Source organism: Xyrauchen texanus, chromosome 7, assembly GCF_025860055.1.
Source record: "Xyrauchen texanus isolate HMW12.3.18 chromosome 7, RBS_HiC_50CHRs, whole genome shotgun sequence".
In the NCBI taxonomy this organism is placed as follows: Eukaryota; Metazoa; Chordata; class Actinopteri; order Cypriniformes; family Catostomidae; genus Xyrauchen; species Xyrauchen texanus.
This window is the reverse complement of record NC_068282.1, coordinates 4287878-4304388: the sequence shown is the minus strand read 5'-3', so window position 1 is coordinate 4304388 and position 16511 is coordinate 4287878. Positions and strand designations below refer to the sequence as shown.

General features: G+C 37.0%; 2 protein-coding genes across 2 annotated transcripts; both read right to left on the bottom strand.

The window, feature by feature from the left end:
- Nucleotides 1-1109: 1109 nt before the first annotated feature.
- Nucleotides 1110-6589, bottom strand: LOC127647050 (U1 small nuclear ribonucleoprotein C). Its single transcript, XM_052131119.1, has 6 exons — nt 6508-6589; nt 5913-5955; nt 5697-5805; nt 5465-5554; nt 1810-1914; nt 1110-1596 (listed from the first exon to the last, which is right to left on the bottom strand). The coding sequence occupies exons 1-6, from the start codon at nt 6513-6515 to the stop codon at nt 1472-1474; spliced, it is 480 nt and encodes a 159-aa protein (XP_051987079.1). The 5' UTR covers nt 6516-6589; the 3' UTR covers nt 1110-1471.
- Nucleotides 6590-8435: 1846 nt separating this feature from the next.
- LOC127646670 (protein SYS1 homolog) lies at nt 8436-14741 on the bottom strand. Its single transcript, XM_052130470.1, has 4 exons — nt 14552-14741; nt 13046-13311; nt 12388-12455; nt 8436-10264 (listed from the first exon to the last, which is right to left on the bottom strand). The coding sequence occupies exons 2-4, from the start codon at nt 13205-13207 to the stop codon at nt 10024-10026; spliced, it is 471 nt and encodes a 156-aa protein (XP_051986430.1). The 5' UTR covers nt 13208-13311; nt 14552-14741; the 3' UTR covers nt 8436-10023.
- Nucleotides 14742-16511: the final 1770 nt, after the last annotated feature.

The following is a 16511-nucleotide window of genomic DNA, read 5'->3' as shown; positions in this document are numbered from 1 at the left end:
ACATTGTAACATTTTTGTGTTCAATGTTTTCTCTTAAAACTGTGGTTTATTTTCATATCGAGAAAGACTAGCAAAGTATACCCCTAAAAATGTACCAATACAGGCAAGTTTGTTGATGTTTTTGAGCTCGGTGTAGATTTTAGAACTACTTGATTAAGATTTATGCCGTTTTAAACAAAGAGGTTTAATTATGGGCAAGATATGAAAAAGATTCACCCTTTCATGTGAATTAGCCAAACGATTTTTATCTGTATGTGATGAATTAAGCAAAATTGAAATCAAATCAGTGGTTGATGCAATGATCTTACTGTGAAACAGCAAAGATGTAGCATATTCATGCTATTGATTTCCAATATGAAGCAAAATGCTGCATTTAATGTAACTTTATGTTCACATAACACATCGCCAAGCTGTCAAAGCATCACATTAATTTTGTTCAACACTGGGCAGGTTGGTTTTCTTTATTTGAATAGAATATGGGCACATATGCTGCAGTAAAATAGTTGATTTATAAAACAAAAGAATGGGGGGATCCTGCAAAGCCTTCAGCCAACACATTTCCTTAGCTTGCTCTTGGAATTCACTCAAATTTCTTTTGATCTTCACGTAGTTTGAGCAAATATTGACAAACGATTGAAAACACATGACATTACTATTCTCTTCTTCCTGGTTGGGTATATGAAGATGTCAGAAAATAAACCAGGATCAGGGCTGAACGCTTGCACTTGACAACACACGATACACTACCACTGTTGGCCTATGTAGAAGGTTAAGTAACTATGATTAAAAGATGTCTATTAAATGTACTTTTCTTTCCCCTGAATGTTCGTACTATTCTATATGTTCATTCCAAATACCTAAAGAACAACCATTATATCTCTATGCCATTGAACCAATAAATTCAAATACAATTTTTTGCTCTACATGTCTCTGGCTTGCATTCTTTTCAATATGTGTTGCATATTCTACAAATTACACAAGCAGCTGACTTATTGGCTTGATTACATTGTTGTTATGAATCAACTTTAATTTAAATGTTGCACAAACACGCCAAAGCAAAACGAGCCAAAATGTATCATTTTATTTTCTCCAAAAAAGAAAGCGAAAACAAAATGCTAACAAACAACCCAAATGTGAAATAAAAATGTAATAAACTTCAACGTGTAATAAATGCACATCATACACAAATTCATTACGTAACATCTTCAGGACTGTCATAAATATGTCGTCTACGCCAATGGAAGTTTCATTGATGAGTTTAACCATTTTCATGTAGTTGGAGGGAAATAAAATGATGTTAAAACAAAGGTCTGACATCACCTGTGTATTTGGAGGCACAAACAGAAGTCATTTCAAAACAAAAATGGGCAATAAAACTTTTAAATCTACTGTAAAACCAGTGTAGTTATTTGGCCGAGTCTTTGACCAGTGAATTTCGGCAGAGAACATGTGAAATCATGGCACTGTGGTTTTATCGATCAGGTCGCACCATACCAGGTCTAATGGTCAGCATCATTGGCCGAGAGGGAGGTCGCATCATATGTGGCCCGGGCATCATTTGCATAGGTCCACCCATTGGTGGCCGCATACCTGGACCTTATATAGAAACAAGAGGAGATAGAGTTAAATCCAGATTGTTTTTAATATGCAATATCGAATGGTTGACTGTACATTATTCCACTTATTACAGCTACTTACCAAATTACATAAAATGCACATGAAATGTCAATTTGAAATAATGCAAGACCCCCCCAGTTATTCCAGATCTGTGCAATAAACCAGGTTATATTAACAGGGAAGCAATCTTACCGGGTCCTCCTGGGATCATGCCGTGAGGTGGTGGACCCATCATGGGCATCATAGGAGGACCACCCATTGGTGGAGCTGGTAGCATGCCTGGTCTCGGAGGTCCACCTTCAGGTTAAAATGGGGAAGAACAAGTTAGTTAAAAAAAATAACATAATAAATACGTCAACACATTGGTGATCTGTTGTCTTTGGCAGCACATAACTAAGCTGTAATTGTGAGGCAGAATCCATTTTAATACTTTGGCTAAAAACAACAACTAATAATGGGTAAATACGCAGAGTTTGGGGTTTATAAAGGATAATCCTTGAAACAATTAAAAGGAATATTTCGGGTTCAATACCAGTTAAGATCAGTTGCCAACATTTGCGGCATTCATCCCTCCTTTACTTTATATACATTTCAAAAAGAAAAAGCAGAAATCGAGGTTAAAGTGAGGCACTTATAATGGAAGTGAATGAGGCATATTTTTGGAGGGTTTAAAAAGGAAGAAATGCGAAGCTTATAATTTAATAAAAGCACTTACATGAATTCCTCTCTTAAAACTAGAGTATTGATTCAGCTGTAAAGTAGTTAAAATCTTAATTTTTTACAGTTGTTTAAGGGTTTGTTGACATTACATCGTCATGGCAATGAAGTTGTAAAATCGACTATAACTTTACACAGAAAAGGTTAATGAGTGATTTTATCAGACTAGTTCAGTTCACACACTGCCTGGCCCAAAAAAAGTCACCGTTTGGATTTAAATAAGCAGATACATAAGAGCCTATGATTGGATCATTATTGCAGTGATTAATATGTTTCAGCTGGGAACAATTCTTTTAAGCCTAACTGATGCAGTGTGCAGCTTCTTATTTCTTAAACAACCAACGTGGTTGTGGAAAGTTGTTATTGTGTTTCAGAGAGGGCGAATTATTGTCCTGCATCAAGCATAGAAAACAACCAAGGAGATTGCTGAAATCACTGGAATTGGGTTAAGAACTGTCCAACGCATTATTAAAACCTGGAAGGAAAGTGGTGAACCGTCAGCTTTGTGGAAGAAATTTGGTTGTAAAAAATTATTGAATGATCGTGATGTGATCGGAGATTACTAAAACACTGTAAAGTTTTGAGAGTGACAACCACATTCAAACTCAAGAGAAAATCATCTAATATATTCGGTGTGTGTCAGGAGTCAATTAAAAAAAATTTACTGTAGAACTCATGGCTATGTTTAATAGTGAAAGTAAGAGCATTTCCACACGCACAATGTGACGAGAACTTACAGGATTGGTACTAAACAGTTGTGTGCCCACAAGAAAGCCACGTGTTAATGACACTAATCGGACAAAATGACTTCAATTTGCTAGGGCGCATAAAGATTGGACTGTGGAGCAATGGAAAAAGGTCAAGTGGTTTGATGAGTCCAGATTTACCCTATTCCAAAGCAATGGGTGCAGGGTAAGAAGAGAAGCGCATGAAGCGATGCACCCGTCATGCATAGTGCCCACTGTACAAGCCTCTGTAGGCAGTATTACGACCTGGAGTTGCTTCAATTGGTCGGGTCAAGGCTCAGCAATGTTATGACAATGTTATGCATCAATAAAATGAAGTCAGCTGAGTATCTGAATGTACTGAATGACCAGGTTATCCCATCAATGGATTTTTTCTTCCCTGACGGCACAGACATATTCCAGGATGACAATGCCAAGATTCATCAGGCTCAAATTGTGAAAGAGTGGTTCAGGCAACATGAGGAATTATTTTCACACATGATTTGGCCACCACAGAGTCCTTAAACCCAATGAAATTCTTTGGGATGTGCTGGAGAAGATTTTACGGAGTGGTTCGACTCTCCCATCATCAATACAAGATCTCAGTAATAAATGTATCCAACTCTGGATGGAAATAAATGTTGTGATGTTGCATAAGGTTGTCAAAACAATCCCACAACTAATGCACGCTGTAATCAAAGCTAAAGGCGGGCCAACGAAATATAAGAGCGTGCAAATATTTTTTTGGCCAGGCAGTGTATACAAATTACATGGCTCTCTAGAATGCACATTTCGGATTGGCCAATGGTGCCATCTAGCAGTCTGATATTTCTGAGTAACAACCGCACATCTAGGGATTAAGATGTATCAGACTGGTTATCCGGATATTGCCCGTTTTCTTTCCAACTTCTCGGATCACTCAGGGTTCTCCACAAGTAAGCTTATAAAATCATATCATAGTTTCATGTCTATTTAACAAGTAGTCTTGTATTTGAATTGTTCATTTGAGAACACCCTAAATTGCTTCAAAGATATTAAACATTGGCTGGCAAACAATTTCTTAAAATTACATGAAAGCAAAATTGCAGTTCTAATTTTAGGTTCCTCGATGTCCTCCTTACCTGGCTTGGTTGCCCAGTTACTCTGGCATCAAATGTACAAGGTCATGTAAGGGATCTTGGAGTGATTTTAGACTTTTCCTTTTCATTAAGTAGATCAGTGCTGTTGTCAAGGGTAGCTTTTTCAACCCGAGATCTATCGCTAAAATCGCGTGAGTGGTGGTGGCGTAGTGGGCTAAAGCGCATAACTGTTAATCAGAAGGTCGCTGGTTCGATCCCCACAGCCACCACCATTGTGTCCTTGAGCAAGGCGCTTAATTCCAGGTTGCTCCGGGGGGGATTGTCCCTGTAATAAGTGCACTGTAAGTCGCTTTGGATAAAAGCGTCTGCCAAATGCATAAATGTAAAATAAAACATTTTCTTTCCAATAAAGACCTGGAATTTGAGATCCACTCACATATTTGATCAAGGTTAGACTATTGTAACTCATTGTACATTGGTCTGCCCCAACTGCGTTATCCCGCCAACAGCTGGTTCAAAACAAGGCAGCTAGTCTTTTATCAGTGTCAAGAAAGAAGGATCACATTTCCCCGGTTTTAGCATCTCTACACTGGCTTCCTGTGAAATTCAGGGTCAATTTTAAAATTCAGAATAATGTCTACAAGCCACTATCTGGTCTCGCACCTCAATATATCAGTGGCCTTCTTCTCCCTTACTCCCCCACCAGAGTGCTCAAATCTTCTGATCAACTTCTATTGAGGGTTCCTCATTGCCGCTATAGATCTAAGTGTGACCGTGCCTTTTCATAATAAAATAAGTTATTTTATTATGTTTTACATTTAATTTAATTAAATCAATCTGTTTTTATATCACTCTGTCATTTTGATTGTTTGAGCACTTTGGTTCAACTTCTGTTGTTTTTAAAATGTGCTCTATAAATAAAGGTTGACTTGACTTGTAATAACCTGAATAATGAGCAGTCATTTTCGCATAATAAACACCACCAGATCGCCAATGCAAACTGGAGGTGGAATTCAGCAGTTCATCACACATAACATAATTATAACGCAAAACAATATTTCATGGTCCATTTATTTGGTTAGTGGCTGTGTAATAAGTCTTGATCACCATGTAATGGGTTATTTTGCGATAACATCCTGTACATGACTGTACATTATTCCTTACAAATCAACATCAACTCATTTAAAAATATGTATAACTACACCTAGAATAAAATACTAGAAAATATATAGTTATTACCAAAACAAAGCAATCCATTATATGGTCAACCTTTGATTTGGAATCATAAATACTGTCGCCGAGACTCTTGAGGGCTCCATAACTTACTAATATTTGGATGAGGTAGCAGAGATGCACCAGGTGGAGGGGCTCCGGGAAACGGGGTGGGTGGAATTTTACCCTGCTGGAATGCGGCCGCTGGAATGCAGACAAACATAATCTTACAACTACAGCAAGATCAGATGCAAGTTATCACCTGACAACTTTACATATCCTGTACACACATGAATCGAATCAAATCTAATTTCTTCATTTACATGCAATAAATTGTTGTACTGACTTGTTTTGTCAATGAGACTCTGGGCCTGCTCCTCCATCCATTTCTGATAATAATCTTTCACATTTTCTTTATGTTTACGCCCGCTGCAGTGTGTCTTTCTGACTGAAGGCTGCAGAGAAATGTATACATACAAATAATGAACATTTGCACCAAAAACAAAGAGATTGTAGAAGGGTTAAGACTAACATATGATTAGATTAAAAATGGTAAACTTACGGAGTCGTGCGTCAGGTATGTGTCACAATAGTCGCAATAAAACCTGTAAGAGGGAACAAACAAACAAATATATAAAAATATTGTAAAGATGGTAAGGCAATACTGTGGTATACCATAAATTCTAATAGAACATTCATAGACCATATTATTTACAAAGGTTCTCCAAAGGTCACTCAGATGACATTATGATGTTACCATGGTAGACACCCAAAATGTTATAAAGTTTTCATTATTAATATTAACAATTAATTATATTAAGTATTTCCATGACACTCCTTTGTTAGTGTGGTTCCCTCATTATTTAACACAATTGCTACTATAAAAATCCTTCATCCAATGTGCTATTTAAAGCAGTTAACGCACAATGTGTATAAATATAATTAAAGTGAACACGTTCATTTAATCGTTTTAACGACTTTAATAGCTGACTTAGCTTAGCCGGCTAGCTCACGTTTGAAGAGAGCTGATATTTTGCAGAATAGTTTACTAAAAATGCCCAGTTCTACTACAGCTGCATTAATTCAGCTTTTGCCACCAACATTTGCAGAATCCTTTTTTATGAAAGTGTGTTAATAAACAGAAAAGTGTTACTCACTTCGGCATCTTAGCAGCGGAACAGCGCGGTGCGAAAATGACCCGGATATTATCAGAGAAAATTTAGCAGAGACGGGCCACTTCTATTTAAAAAGAATGGGAGAAATTGGAACGCTCAACGAGCAGTAATGAGGAAGTCCCACCTTACGGTTAAAAGAGCCAATCGCCTTTTAGACACAGCCATCACCTGTCAATCAACATTCGAAAGAGCATGCGCACTACCTATACAAGCCGGGAAAATTCAGTTTTTTAGGGTACTATGAGGTTATGAATCGCAATTTATGATTCCAGTATTGTCATATTTTATTGCTGATTTGAAATATGTTCTCTGATCGTAATCTTGACCAACCGTTTAGAATAAGTCCATGTTTCCACCATTCAAGTAGATAAGAGCCGCACTGTCATGACTGGAAAAAGTCTCCCGAGAGCGTTCCAAAGATGGCCGACTTGCTACAAAAACTTTGATATAAACCAGTGTTACGTCGAGGGCTTGGCGCGCACAATGGCGCCACCGTGTGTTTTGGCGGGAACATGTTTCTGTTCAACATTACTACTTACTGAAAACCAGTAGAGGTAAATCTCACGAAACCTGTTAAGAATACTTCCCAGTCACATTTCACCACAATATAAAAAGGGGGAAAAAAAAAAAAAAAAAAAAATATTTTAAGCTTGTAGCAATTCATAACGCAACTAAGATGTTTTGCACTGTAACTAGGGGTGTAGACCCCCCCCCCCCCCAATATTTATACAATGATCAATGGGAACATGTACATTCTGATTGTAACATTATTTTCAGGAGAAGCTGAAAAGTATACCCACTTGCAATTACCATAATGTGACTACAAATAAGCCTACTATTTACATTGTAAAATAATATACATGATAGTACTTGTCGTCCTGCCTTAAATTTATGCTGACTTTAACAATTGTGTCCAGACACGATGATTCCCATAACTGTATTACAGTAATTAAAATCGAATGACAGTCCAAACATCCGGATACATTACACTAATGAGAATTGCTTGGGAAATGTAGCTTAATTGTCATGAAAATTATGTCACAATGGAAAGAAAAACTCTTAATGGTCCCTAAAATAGGCTTCATTTTCTTACTGCAAGTTGCCTTGAGTCAGCATTTGGCTGACAGCCATCAGTTTCATTTGATGCAATGCTCTTATCATTAACAAATAAGGCACTTGCAGAACATGATTTTATTCAGACAAATTTTTTTTTGAAAATGATAACTTTGGTTTCCAAAACACACTGTAAAAAAATTCTAATATATTGTATTTTATGGTAGAATATTGTAAAAAATTACGTTTTTTTTAGATGTAAAAATAATTATTTTACTAGATAATTAGCAGTAAAAATGTACATAATTTTTATAAGAGAATACATGAAATTTTACAGTAAACTATTGTTAAAATTATGGTGAAAAAAAATAATTGGGTGTTCCCAGAATTCCCTGCAAGGCCATCATAGGCCTATATTTAATTATATTTTACAGGTATAGTTCTATTTCTTATATTTAATATCAGTTGTGTACATTAAGGTGTTTATGTGTTATATTATATGTAGTTTAGTTCATGTTTAATGAATTATTTTACGGTTACATGCAAGGGTGTAGATTTGGCTTGAGCATTGGGGGTTTGCAGCGTGAAGTATTTACCTGTGCTTCTATTGATCATGGTATAATGTTGTTACTTGCTTGTTTTGATTATTGGGGGGTTACCTCCTCCATCCACCGGAATCTACACCCGTGGTCACATGCGTTACCCTGATGGGGTTATGTGACTGTCTCTACATGTGTATTAATCATTACTGGAAAGATCACTCTTGATGAAATTGAATGCATCATGTGGCCTTTTGTAGTTACTGCGGTGATTAACAATACATTTTAATATGACAAGCAGACGTTTATAGTTCCAGAATCAAGTTGAAATCATTTAATAATACAAACAGTAGTGAGCCATAAAATATATAGGCATCAAAATGACATCCTGTAATGCCCGAAACATGGTTGCAATATTTATTTGGTACATTTCTGGCACCAGAATTTTGTCGTAAATTTAACATAATTTTGTTTGTGTACTCGCAGCTAAAAACTCAGTAACAGGCTTGCATCACGAATTACAATGTCTCAATAATGGGTCTATGAATGTACCAACACCAGTTATATCATGCAATTGTATTATCTTCTATGAGAATAGCTTGAGACTACATATACATATGACAACATGTAGTTGACATGATGTCGTTCAGTGTTTTTTATAGTCTCATTCAGCTAAATGTGGGCTAAAATAGCTTGAGGCAGGATGTCACAAGGTTAACACAGGAAATATTACATCACTTACCAAGCAACCAAAGCTCATACTTCTAATAAACAAAAAACAGATAATACAAGTACACATATATAGCATGAACTTTGTTTTATTGCAAAGAGAACCTAAAAGTTTAAGCCAGTTGCTCGAATTTATCTCTTAAATTCACAAAATCCGAGTTTTCTGACTCGTTTAACACTGCATGAATTATTTCAAAATGATCTTATGCTGATTCTACTTAAAATAAATACTGCTTTTACCAGACTGCAAAATGCAGGGTTCCCACACCTTTATACCAATGAAATTCCATGAATAAAAATATAATTTTATACAGACTGCACTTACAAAGAGCAATTTATAGCCCATGAAAAATTTCCAAGATGAGCAACTAGTAAAAATCAGTAGTCACAATATAAATTTCCAGGTCTGTAAATTACCATTTTCAAATTTCCTGAAATTTCCAGGTTTTCCATGACTGATGGAACCCTAAAAATGAAATGAAATGAAACTGGTTTGACAACCTACCTTTAAGGTCACACATTTAGATGATTTCGCCAGCTGTTGTGAGTAGCCTATATATAAATATATATATGTGTATATACACATATACACAAGATTGGACCAAGAACAAAATAAAGAAATTGCCATTATTGTAAGATTGAATTAATTGCAAAAACATCTAAATTACTCTGTTTTTTGTTAACTGGGAAAACGGTGGTTATATGAAAAAGTTTTTTTATTGCTACCAAAGAGGTGACACACTGACTGTAACCATTATCAGTCAATTGTGTTTTACATTGTAGTTTATTTTTAAAATACACACGACATCTGGTGTTTTCTGTATGGTTGAAATCCACCATATTTTCAGTTGGTCCTAAATAGTTTAGAAATGAATCTGACTGAAGTAAGTCTCATGAAGCCACCATTATCATGTGTTATGGCTTAGAAACTCAATACCTTGACAACCATTTGACGCCACGTCTGCCATTAGTTTAAAAGTCTGATTAGATACAATGACAAGACTGATACATCACTGGGAAACCAAGTCATTTCTGTCCATCCTCAGAGCCAATTATCCTCCCATTGTCAAACGCTGGAAAAACCACAGCAGCATTAGTCAAACACGCCAGTCCTGTCTGCGGCACCAACATCAAACACACACACAGCAGCTGATCCACAGGGACCAGTCTCTAGTTCTCATAGGTTTGATTTGGGCGCTGTGTTCACAGGAATGGCTCGGAGTTCTGTCCGCATACACAAGTACTCGCCAATGACTGCCATGAGGGCGATACAGGCCACGTTGACCAGCCACCATGACAGGGCGGCTGGGACGTGGGCGTTATAGATCCAGCAGCCAATCACGTGGAAGAAATGCACTGTAACGGTGAAGTCCAGACATTGCTTTCCACGTCGAATGAAAAACCACAGGCCGAGGGCACTGAGAAAGAGAAAAGAAGAGAAAGGGGTAATAATATCCTCGCACAAAGTTAACGTGTGGCTTCTGAATACTTGGAATATAGCACACAAGTCGTATGGACTACTATTATGGCTTCTTTTTGTGACTTTTTGGAGCCTGACAGGGTCTACTCCCATTCACTTTCGCTTTATGGAAAAAAGCTGTGTAAAGTTACATTCATCGAAACATCAAATTCAATGTTCCACTGAAGAAAGAACGTCATACAGATTTGGAATGACAAGATAGTGAGTAAATTATGACTTTTCCTTTAAAGCTGCACTATGTAAAATTTTTTGGTTAAACATGACAATTGTTTTGAACAGTGTTCAAAATCATGTTCTTACCATACCCCGATTCACTATGGTAAGCATGTAAAAATGATTTGTATTTTGAACTGTCGGGTCGTTTTTGGTGTAAAATCGCTGGCTTATGATGTACATCTTTGCATCATTACGTCATGTCCATAAACATGTGAAAAAAGTACCAGCCGTCACTTGTTCTGGCTGGAGAAGCTACAATCAGTTTGGACAGTCACACTCACAAAGTTCAGGACAGCATAGCAGCAGTCTGGATGGATGGATGTTTATCTGTTAACCATTTGGCAAAGTTGTTAACCTGCTTGGATATGTTGTCTTGTTGAAGCTAATATTGTTTGTCATGCTTGTATGACTGGAACATTACTCGTGTGTCAAATGATCTAGTTGACAGAGGAAGTTACTGTGGCATGTTTACTAATATTTATGACTTCTGAAGTAATTGTTATATTACATATTTAAGCATATTATTTTCATGTTTAATAAAGTATATTTTATTCCCATCATTATTGAATCCTTGTTTTATGTTTTAAGTTTACGGACGTTGCATAGACATACTATTGTAGAATTACGGTTCACTTGCATTATCAACCGAGGCTGTACAACATAATATAACAATAATAAAGTCTTCCATTGAACTCGTATCAGCCATATCAAGAGTTTCACCTCTTAAATTGAAAAAATCTTGGCCTGCAAGTTCAAATAGTTTGAAAAGTTACGTTTTTAAAAGCTCTTCAGTCAGTCAGACAGATTGAAAGGTAGGAAGATTGAAAGATAGCATGTTGTAACATGTAGCTAGGCATTCTAAGCATGTTGTTAGGCATTGCTAGCATGTTGCTAACATGTTTTAGCATAAAATCTGGCATCGCTTGCATGTATTAGCATGTAGCTAGGGGTTACTAGCATGTAGTTTAGTGCTGCTAATTGTTTTTAGCATGTTTTAACATGTAGATAGACATTGCTAGCATGTTTTAGCATGTAGCTAGGCATTGCTGGCATGTTTTAGCATGAAACCTAACACTGCTAGCATGTTTTATCATGTAACTAGGCATTTCTGGCACGTTTTCGCATGTAGCTAGGCCCTGCTAGCATATTTTAGGGTGTAGCTTAGCATTTATAGATAGATTAGAAGAGTAAGCGGGTGATAGAGAGAGAGAGAGAGATACAAAGAGAGAGAGAGAGAGAAAGAGCAGCCTCTAAAGCAAATTAAAAGCCTTTTGAAGGTTTGTTTACATTTGAATTTTTAACAGTTTGAGTTTGAATAGTCTTTTCTCATCTGAACATTCCGTCAATGTAAGTGAATAGGATTTTTCAGTTTTTTCATGCCAGCTGTGCAGAGACTGTAAGCCGATTAGTTAGAAAAGATATATCAATCTGCATCAGAACAGTCTTAAGGTCTGTGCATGTAGCTTGAAAGCTGTAGGATGAATTAGTGTTTAAAGTTGTGGTCTCAGAAGATGGAAGAATAATAATAGGTTTAATTAGTAGAACAGTGGGTTGGCTTTTTCAAGCCAACCTAAATATAGCGGTAATATTTAAGTTTTAAATGTTTAATTGTAGAAACAAACATTCAACATGAAAATAGCGCGTTATGACTCCGGCTCTTATCACGATCACACACAGACGATGTTCAGGTAAGCTCAAATCATAAAATTCATCCGCCACAAGAGCAGTGCCGAAACACGACTGACGAAAAGTGTTCTTCCGCAAATTGCTTGCAATTTTACGTTTCTACCACAGATGTCGCCAGACAGCACAAAATTATGTAGTGCAGCTTTAATATTCACTTACCATGTGAGAGAGTTCAGAATGAATGCCATCATCGAGAGGCGACCTTGCGTTGTTGAAAAGCTAAGAACCTTCAAATAAAGTAGAAAGCGTTGAGTTGCACAAAGTGTAAAATGCAGCACTTTCAGTTGAGAATTTGGACATTTTATTGCCTTCCAATCGAATGGATTATTGTTTTGCAATTGACTACAATCTGTTGATTACTTTTTGAGGTATGTATAATTATGTATTACATAGATCTCTGGAAAATTTGTTATTGATTGGTAAAGCATGCCATTTTGCTGATGACCATTAATCTGTTATACCCAACTTTCCAACTTTTTTCCATGAAGATGTAACACCGTAAAACCTGTAATCCCGCAAAAGCAATGATTTAAACAACTTAGCTCAAATGGTCCTTGAGTTTTAAAAGACGACTTAATGTAAGTGATTTAATACAATAATAAGCTTCACATTTCTGCTTTTAAATCCTCCAAAAATTGGCCCCATTCACTTCCATTGTAAGTGCGTCACTGTAACCTCCATTTTTAATTTATTACGAGGGATGAGTCAAAAATCATCAACATTACGCCACAAATCCTGTCGATTGAGCTTAACAATTTGTACTGAACCCAGAATATTTCATTTAGTTAAAGGAAATAAGTAATAAGGCACTTCTTACCTCATAACTGAATATCTGGTCAAGTGATCTACTGGTCTGTACCAAACCATCCACACCAGCCAACCACAGACCCAAGAAGCTGTAGTAGATGCACTGCATTAAAATAATCTGAGAGATGATGAGGACCGGATCCCACACGTAACTGCGGAAATGACTACCCATCTCGCGGGAGAAAAGGGGGACAACACACGTCCCCAGACAAACCCGACAGGAGGGGTGAAATGAGCCCAAAGATTTCAGTTTCAACCGGTCAGTCTACACAAGTCCTGCAAATAAATAAATACAACTATTAGCTATGTCTACTGAGCTACCTTGATTCAAATTTATTTAGACACTCAATTACAAACTCTAACTGAGGCTATGATTGAGCTTAACTTGTATTGAACCCGGTATTTTCCTTTAACAAAGTAGTCTTAAAACCTAGTAAGCTACCTACTTAGACAACGGGGACATAGAAATGGTCTCAAGGGTGGGGCAAACGTACAGGTTAATTGTCTAAATAATGTTTTTAATAGTTGTTACACCTGTGTTACATAGCATTTTCTATGGAGTTATACTTGTGCCACAACTCTTTGTGCACAAAATTATATTTTGAGCGCACCAAAAATTCTATGTGCACAAGATGATATTTTGAGCATGCAAAAAATTATTTTGCACGTAGAGTGTGTAGGAGAAAGCTAACTTTAAGAATTCTGAGTAAATTCACATTCAAATAAAGTTTATTAATGCGCAAAATAATTTTTTGTTTGCTAAAAATGAATTTATCTTTACAAAGCGGAGTTCAAGAGCATGCAAAATAACTTTTTGTGCACTCAAAATATCATAATACACCTGCAGTTCAAAGTTTTATCTTGCGCACACACAGAACATGTTCTGCCTTCGAAATATAATTTTGCGCGTGTAGAATTGTGGCAAATATATAACTCCATATTATATTTTCAGGCCAAACGTATTAGAACACGCCTTTGATGCTAAACGCGCTGTCTAGCAAGGGTCAGGGAAGAGAAATAACAGAATAGCTACATCCCTGCGAAGTAGTCAGCTATCTAAGTTGAGAGACAGCCGCGCATGAATACAGTTAGTTTTAGATCAATAACGGGCAAAGATCAATTAGGTGACAAATCTCCAGCAACTGTAAATGATGTAATCTTATTAATATGCGAGATAATAAAATGGCAACACAACACAAAAAGTACCATGTAAATATACATAATATAATTTCCATGGTATGCTGTATATCAAAGTACCATGTTATTATCATCTGATACCATCACAGTAGAAACACTGAAATACTATCATATCGTATTTACAAGATACTCCAAAAGACACTATGGGTTAACCATTTTGTTTTTTAAATAAGCGACCACGTTAATATGATAGAGAAGCAAACGGCACATACCCAGAGTGAAATCAATTACAGTGAAAAAACAAAACATTTAGATGCGAAATGTTCCAAAACAAAGCGCTAACTGTGTATTAGCATTAGCTTGGTAAAGCATCGCTAACCTGCGACTTTGTTGACATCCGCTTTTGAGTGTCGTCATGTGGTGAAAACACAAACCATCCCTGATTATTAATAAGACGAACCAGCAGTGTGTTGCTGTGCTCAAAATTGAGCTATGGACAGGCTAAATTGGGTTAGGTAAGTAATGCTTCAGTGTACGCTAATAAATATCAGTTAAACCGGATGCGAAACTTTCAGCTGCTGTTTAGAGAGTGACGTAATCTCCATCTTTACATCTTGTGACGCGGATTCGACACGATGCAACACGATTACATTTCTTGATTATTCTTTGACCGTATATTATTATTATTATTATTATTATTATTATATTTTACACTCTAACTTGGCCTGATTTTTATTACTTGGTGTATTGTTCTGTATTTTCATGAACACATTAATGCCTACCTCGTGTCTTTGGTGACCCCATTCCATTCCCTGTACCTCATACATTTTTTAGTTGTGCCCATAAATATTTAGTATGGAGTTATACTTGTCCCACAATTCTGCGTGCACAAAAACATTTCTGTGTGTGCAAGATGATATTTTGAGCATGCAAAAAGGCATTGTGCATGTAGAGTGTTTAGTAGGAGAAAGCTCAGAATTCTGAGCAAATTAAAATGTTTTGCGTTCAGAAAAAAATATTCCACTCAAAATATCATCTTGTTCGTTCCGAAAATGTTTTGTGTGCTCAAAATATCATCTTGTGCATTCATAAAAAATTTTGCATTCAAAATATCAAAATAAGTTTTTCTGCGCTCAAAATGTTATTTTGCACACGCAGAACATTTTTGTGTGCTCAAAATATCATCTTGTGCGTGCAGAATTGTGGCACACATATAACGCCATCATTTAGAAGCCTATCCCCATATGCGTGTACACATACATATTCTTGTATATTTTCCCCTTCCACACTTTGCTAATGAGAATGTATTAGACATCCATACTTACCCATCTCATAAAATACGGGATCAACCCATATTCAAACATGAAATGATGCGTCCCGTATCGAATCAAAATGGGACGAGATTTGTCCAGAGAGATTTTAATAAAGCTAACCTCACCTGTGAACTGCCAAAACATAAACAACACATCACATGCCCCACCAGAGACAGACATATATTGGACCACTGCTACACCACTGCTACTCACTGCTACACCACTGTAAAGCATGCATATTACTCTGTCCCATATGCAGCTTTAGGACTGTCTGGCTCATCTTCTCCCGACCTACAAGCAGAAACTAAAATCAACTAAGCCTGTAGTAAGCACTGTAATGTGATGGACCAATGAAGCAGAGCTGCAACTACAAGCCTGCTTTGACTGCACTGATTGGAGTGTTTTTGACGCTGCAGCAACAAACCTGGATGAGCTCACAGATACTATGACATCATATATACATTTCTGTGAGGATATGTGCATTCCTACTAGGACATTTTTCTCATTCAATAACGATAAACCATGGTTCAAAGAGGAAACAAAATACTAGGAAAGCTTCAGGGACCAGATGGTGTTTCATCTACCTGTCTGAAAGTCTGCTCTGACCAACTGTCCCCCATATTCACACAGATCTTCTGTAGAGCACTGGAGCAACGTAAAGTTCCCTGCTGCTTCAAATGCTCCACCATCATTCCGGTCCCCAAAAAAAAAAAAAATCACAGGACTAAATGACTACAGACCTGTCGCTCTCACGTCTGTGATCATAAAGTCATTTGAGAGACTGGTTTTGGCCTACCTGAAGGACATCACTGGACCCCTGCTGGACCCCCTTCAGTTTGCTTACCGAACAAACAGGTCTGTGGTTGGTGCTGTCAGCATGGGACTGCATTATATCCTGCAACACCTCGAAAGACCTGAGACTTATGCAAGGATCCTATTTGTGGACTTCAGTTCAGCCTTCAGTACATCATGCCTGATATTCAACCAAACTGACCCAGCTCTCCATGCCCACTCTAATCTGTCGAT

Coding starts and splice junctions, on each gene's coding strand:
- LOC127646670 (XM_052130470.1), bottom strand. CDS start 13,207: ATGGGTAGTCATTTCCGCAGTTACGTGTGGGATCCGGTCCTCATCATC. Junction 12,456..13,045: donor ACCAGATATTCAGTTATGAG/GTAAGAAGTGCC, acceptor CTTTATTTGAAG/GTTCTTAGCTTTTCAACAAC. Junction 10,265..12,387: donor ATTCTGAACTCTCTCACATG/GTAAGTGAATAT, acceptor TCTCTTTCTCAG/TGCCCTCGGCCTGTGGTTTT.
- LOC127647050 (XM_052131119.1), bottom strand. Junction 5,555..5,696: donor GAGTCTCATTGACAAAACAA/GTCAGTACAACA, acceptor TCTGCATTCCAG/CGGCCGCATTCCAGCAGGGT. Junction 1,597..1,809: donor CATGATCCCAGGAGGACCCG/GTAAGATTGCTT, acceptor TTTCTATATAAG/GTCCAGGTATGCGGCCACCA.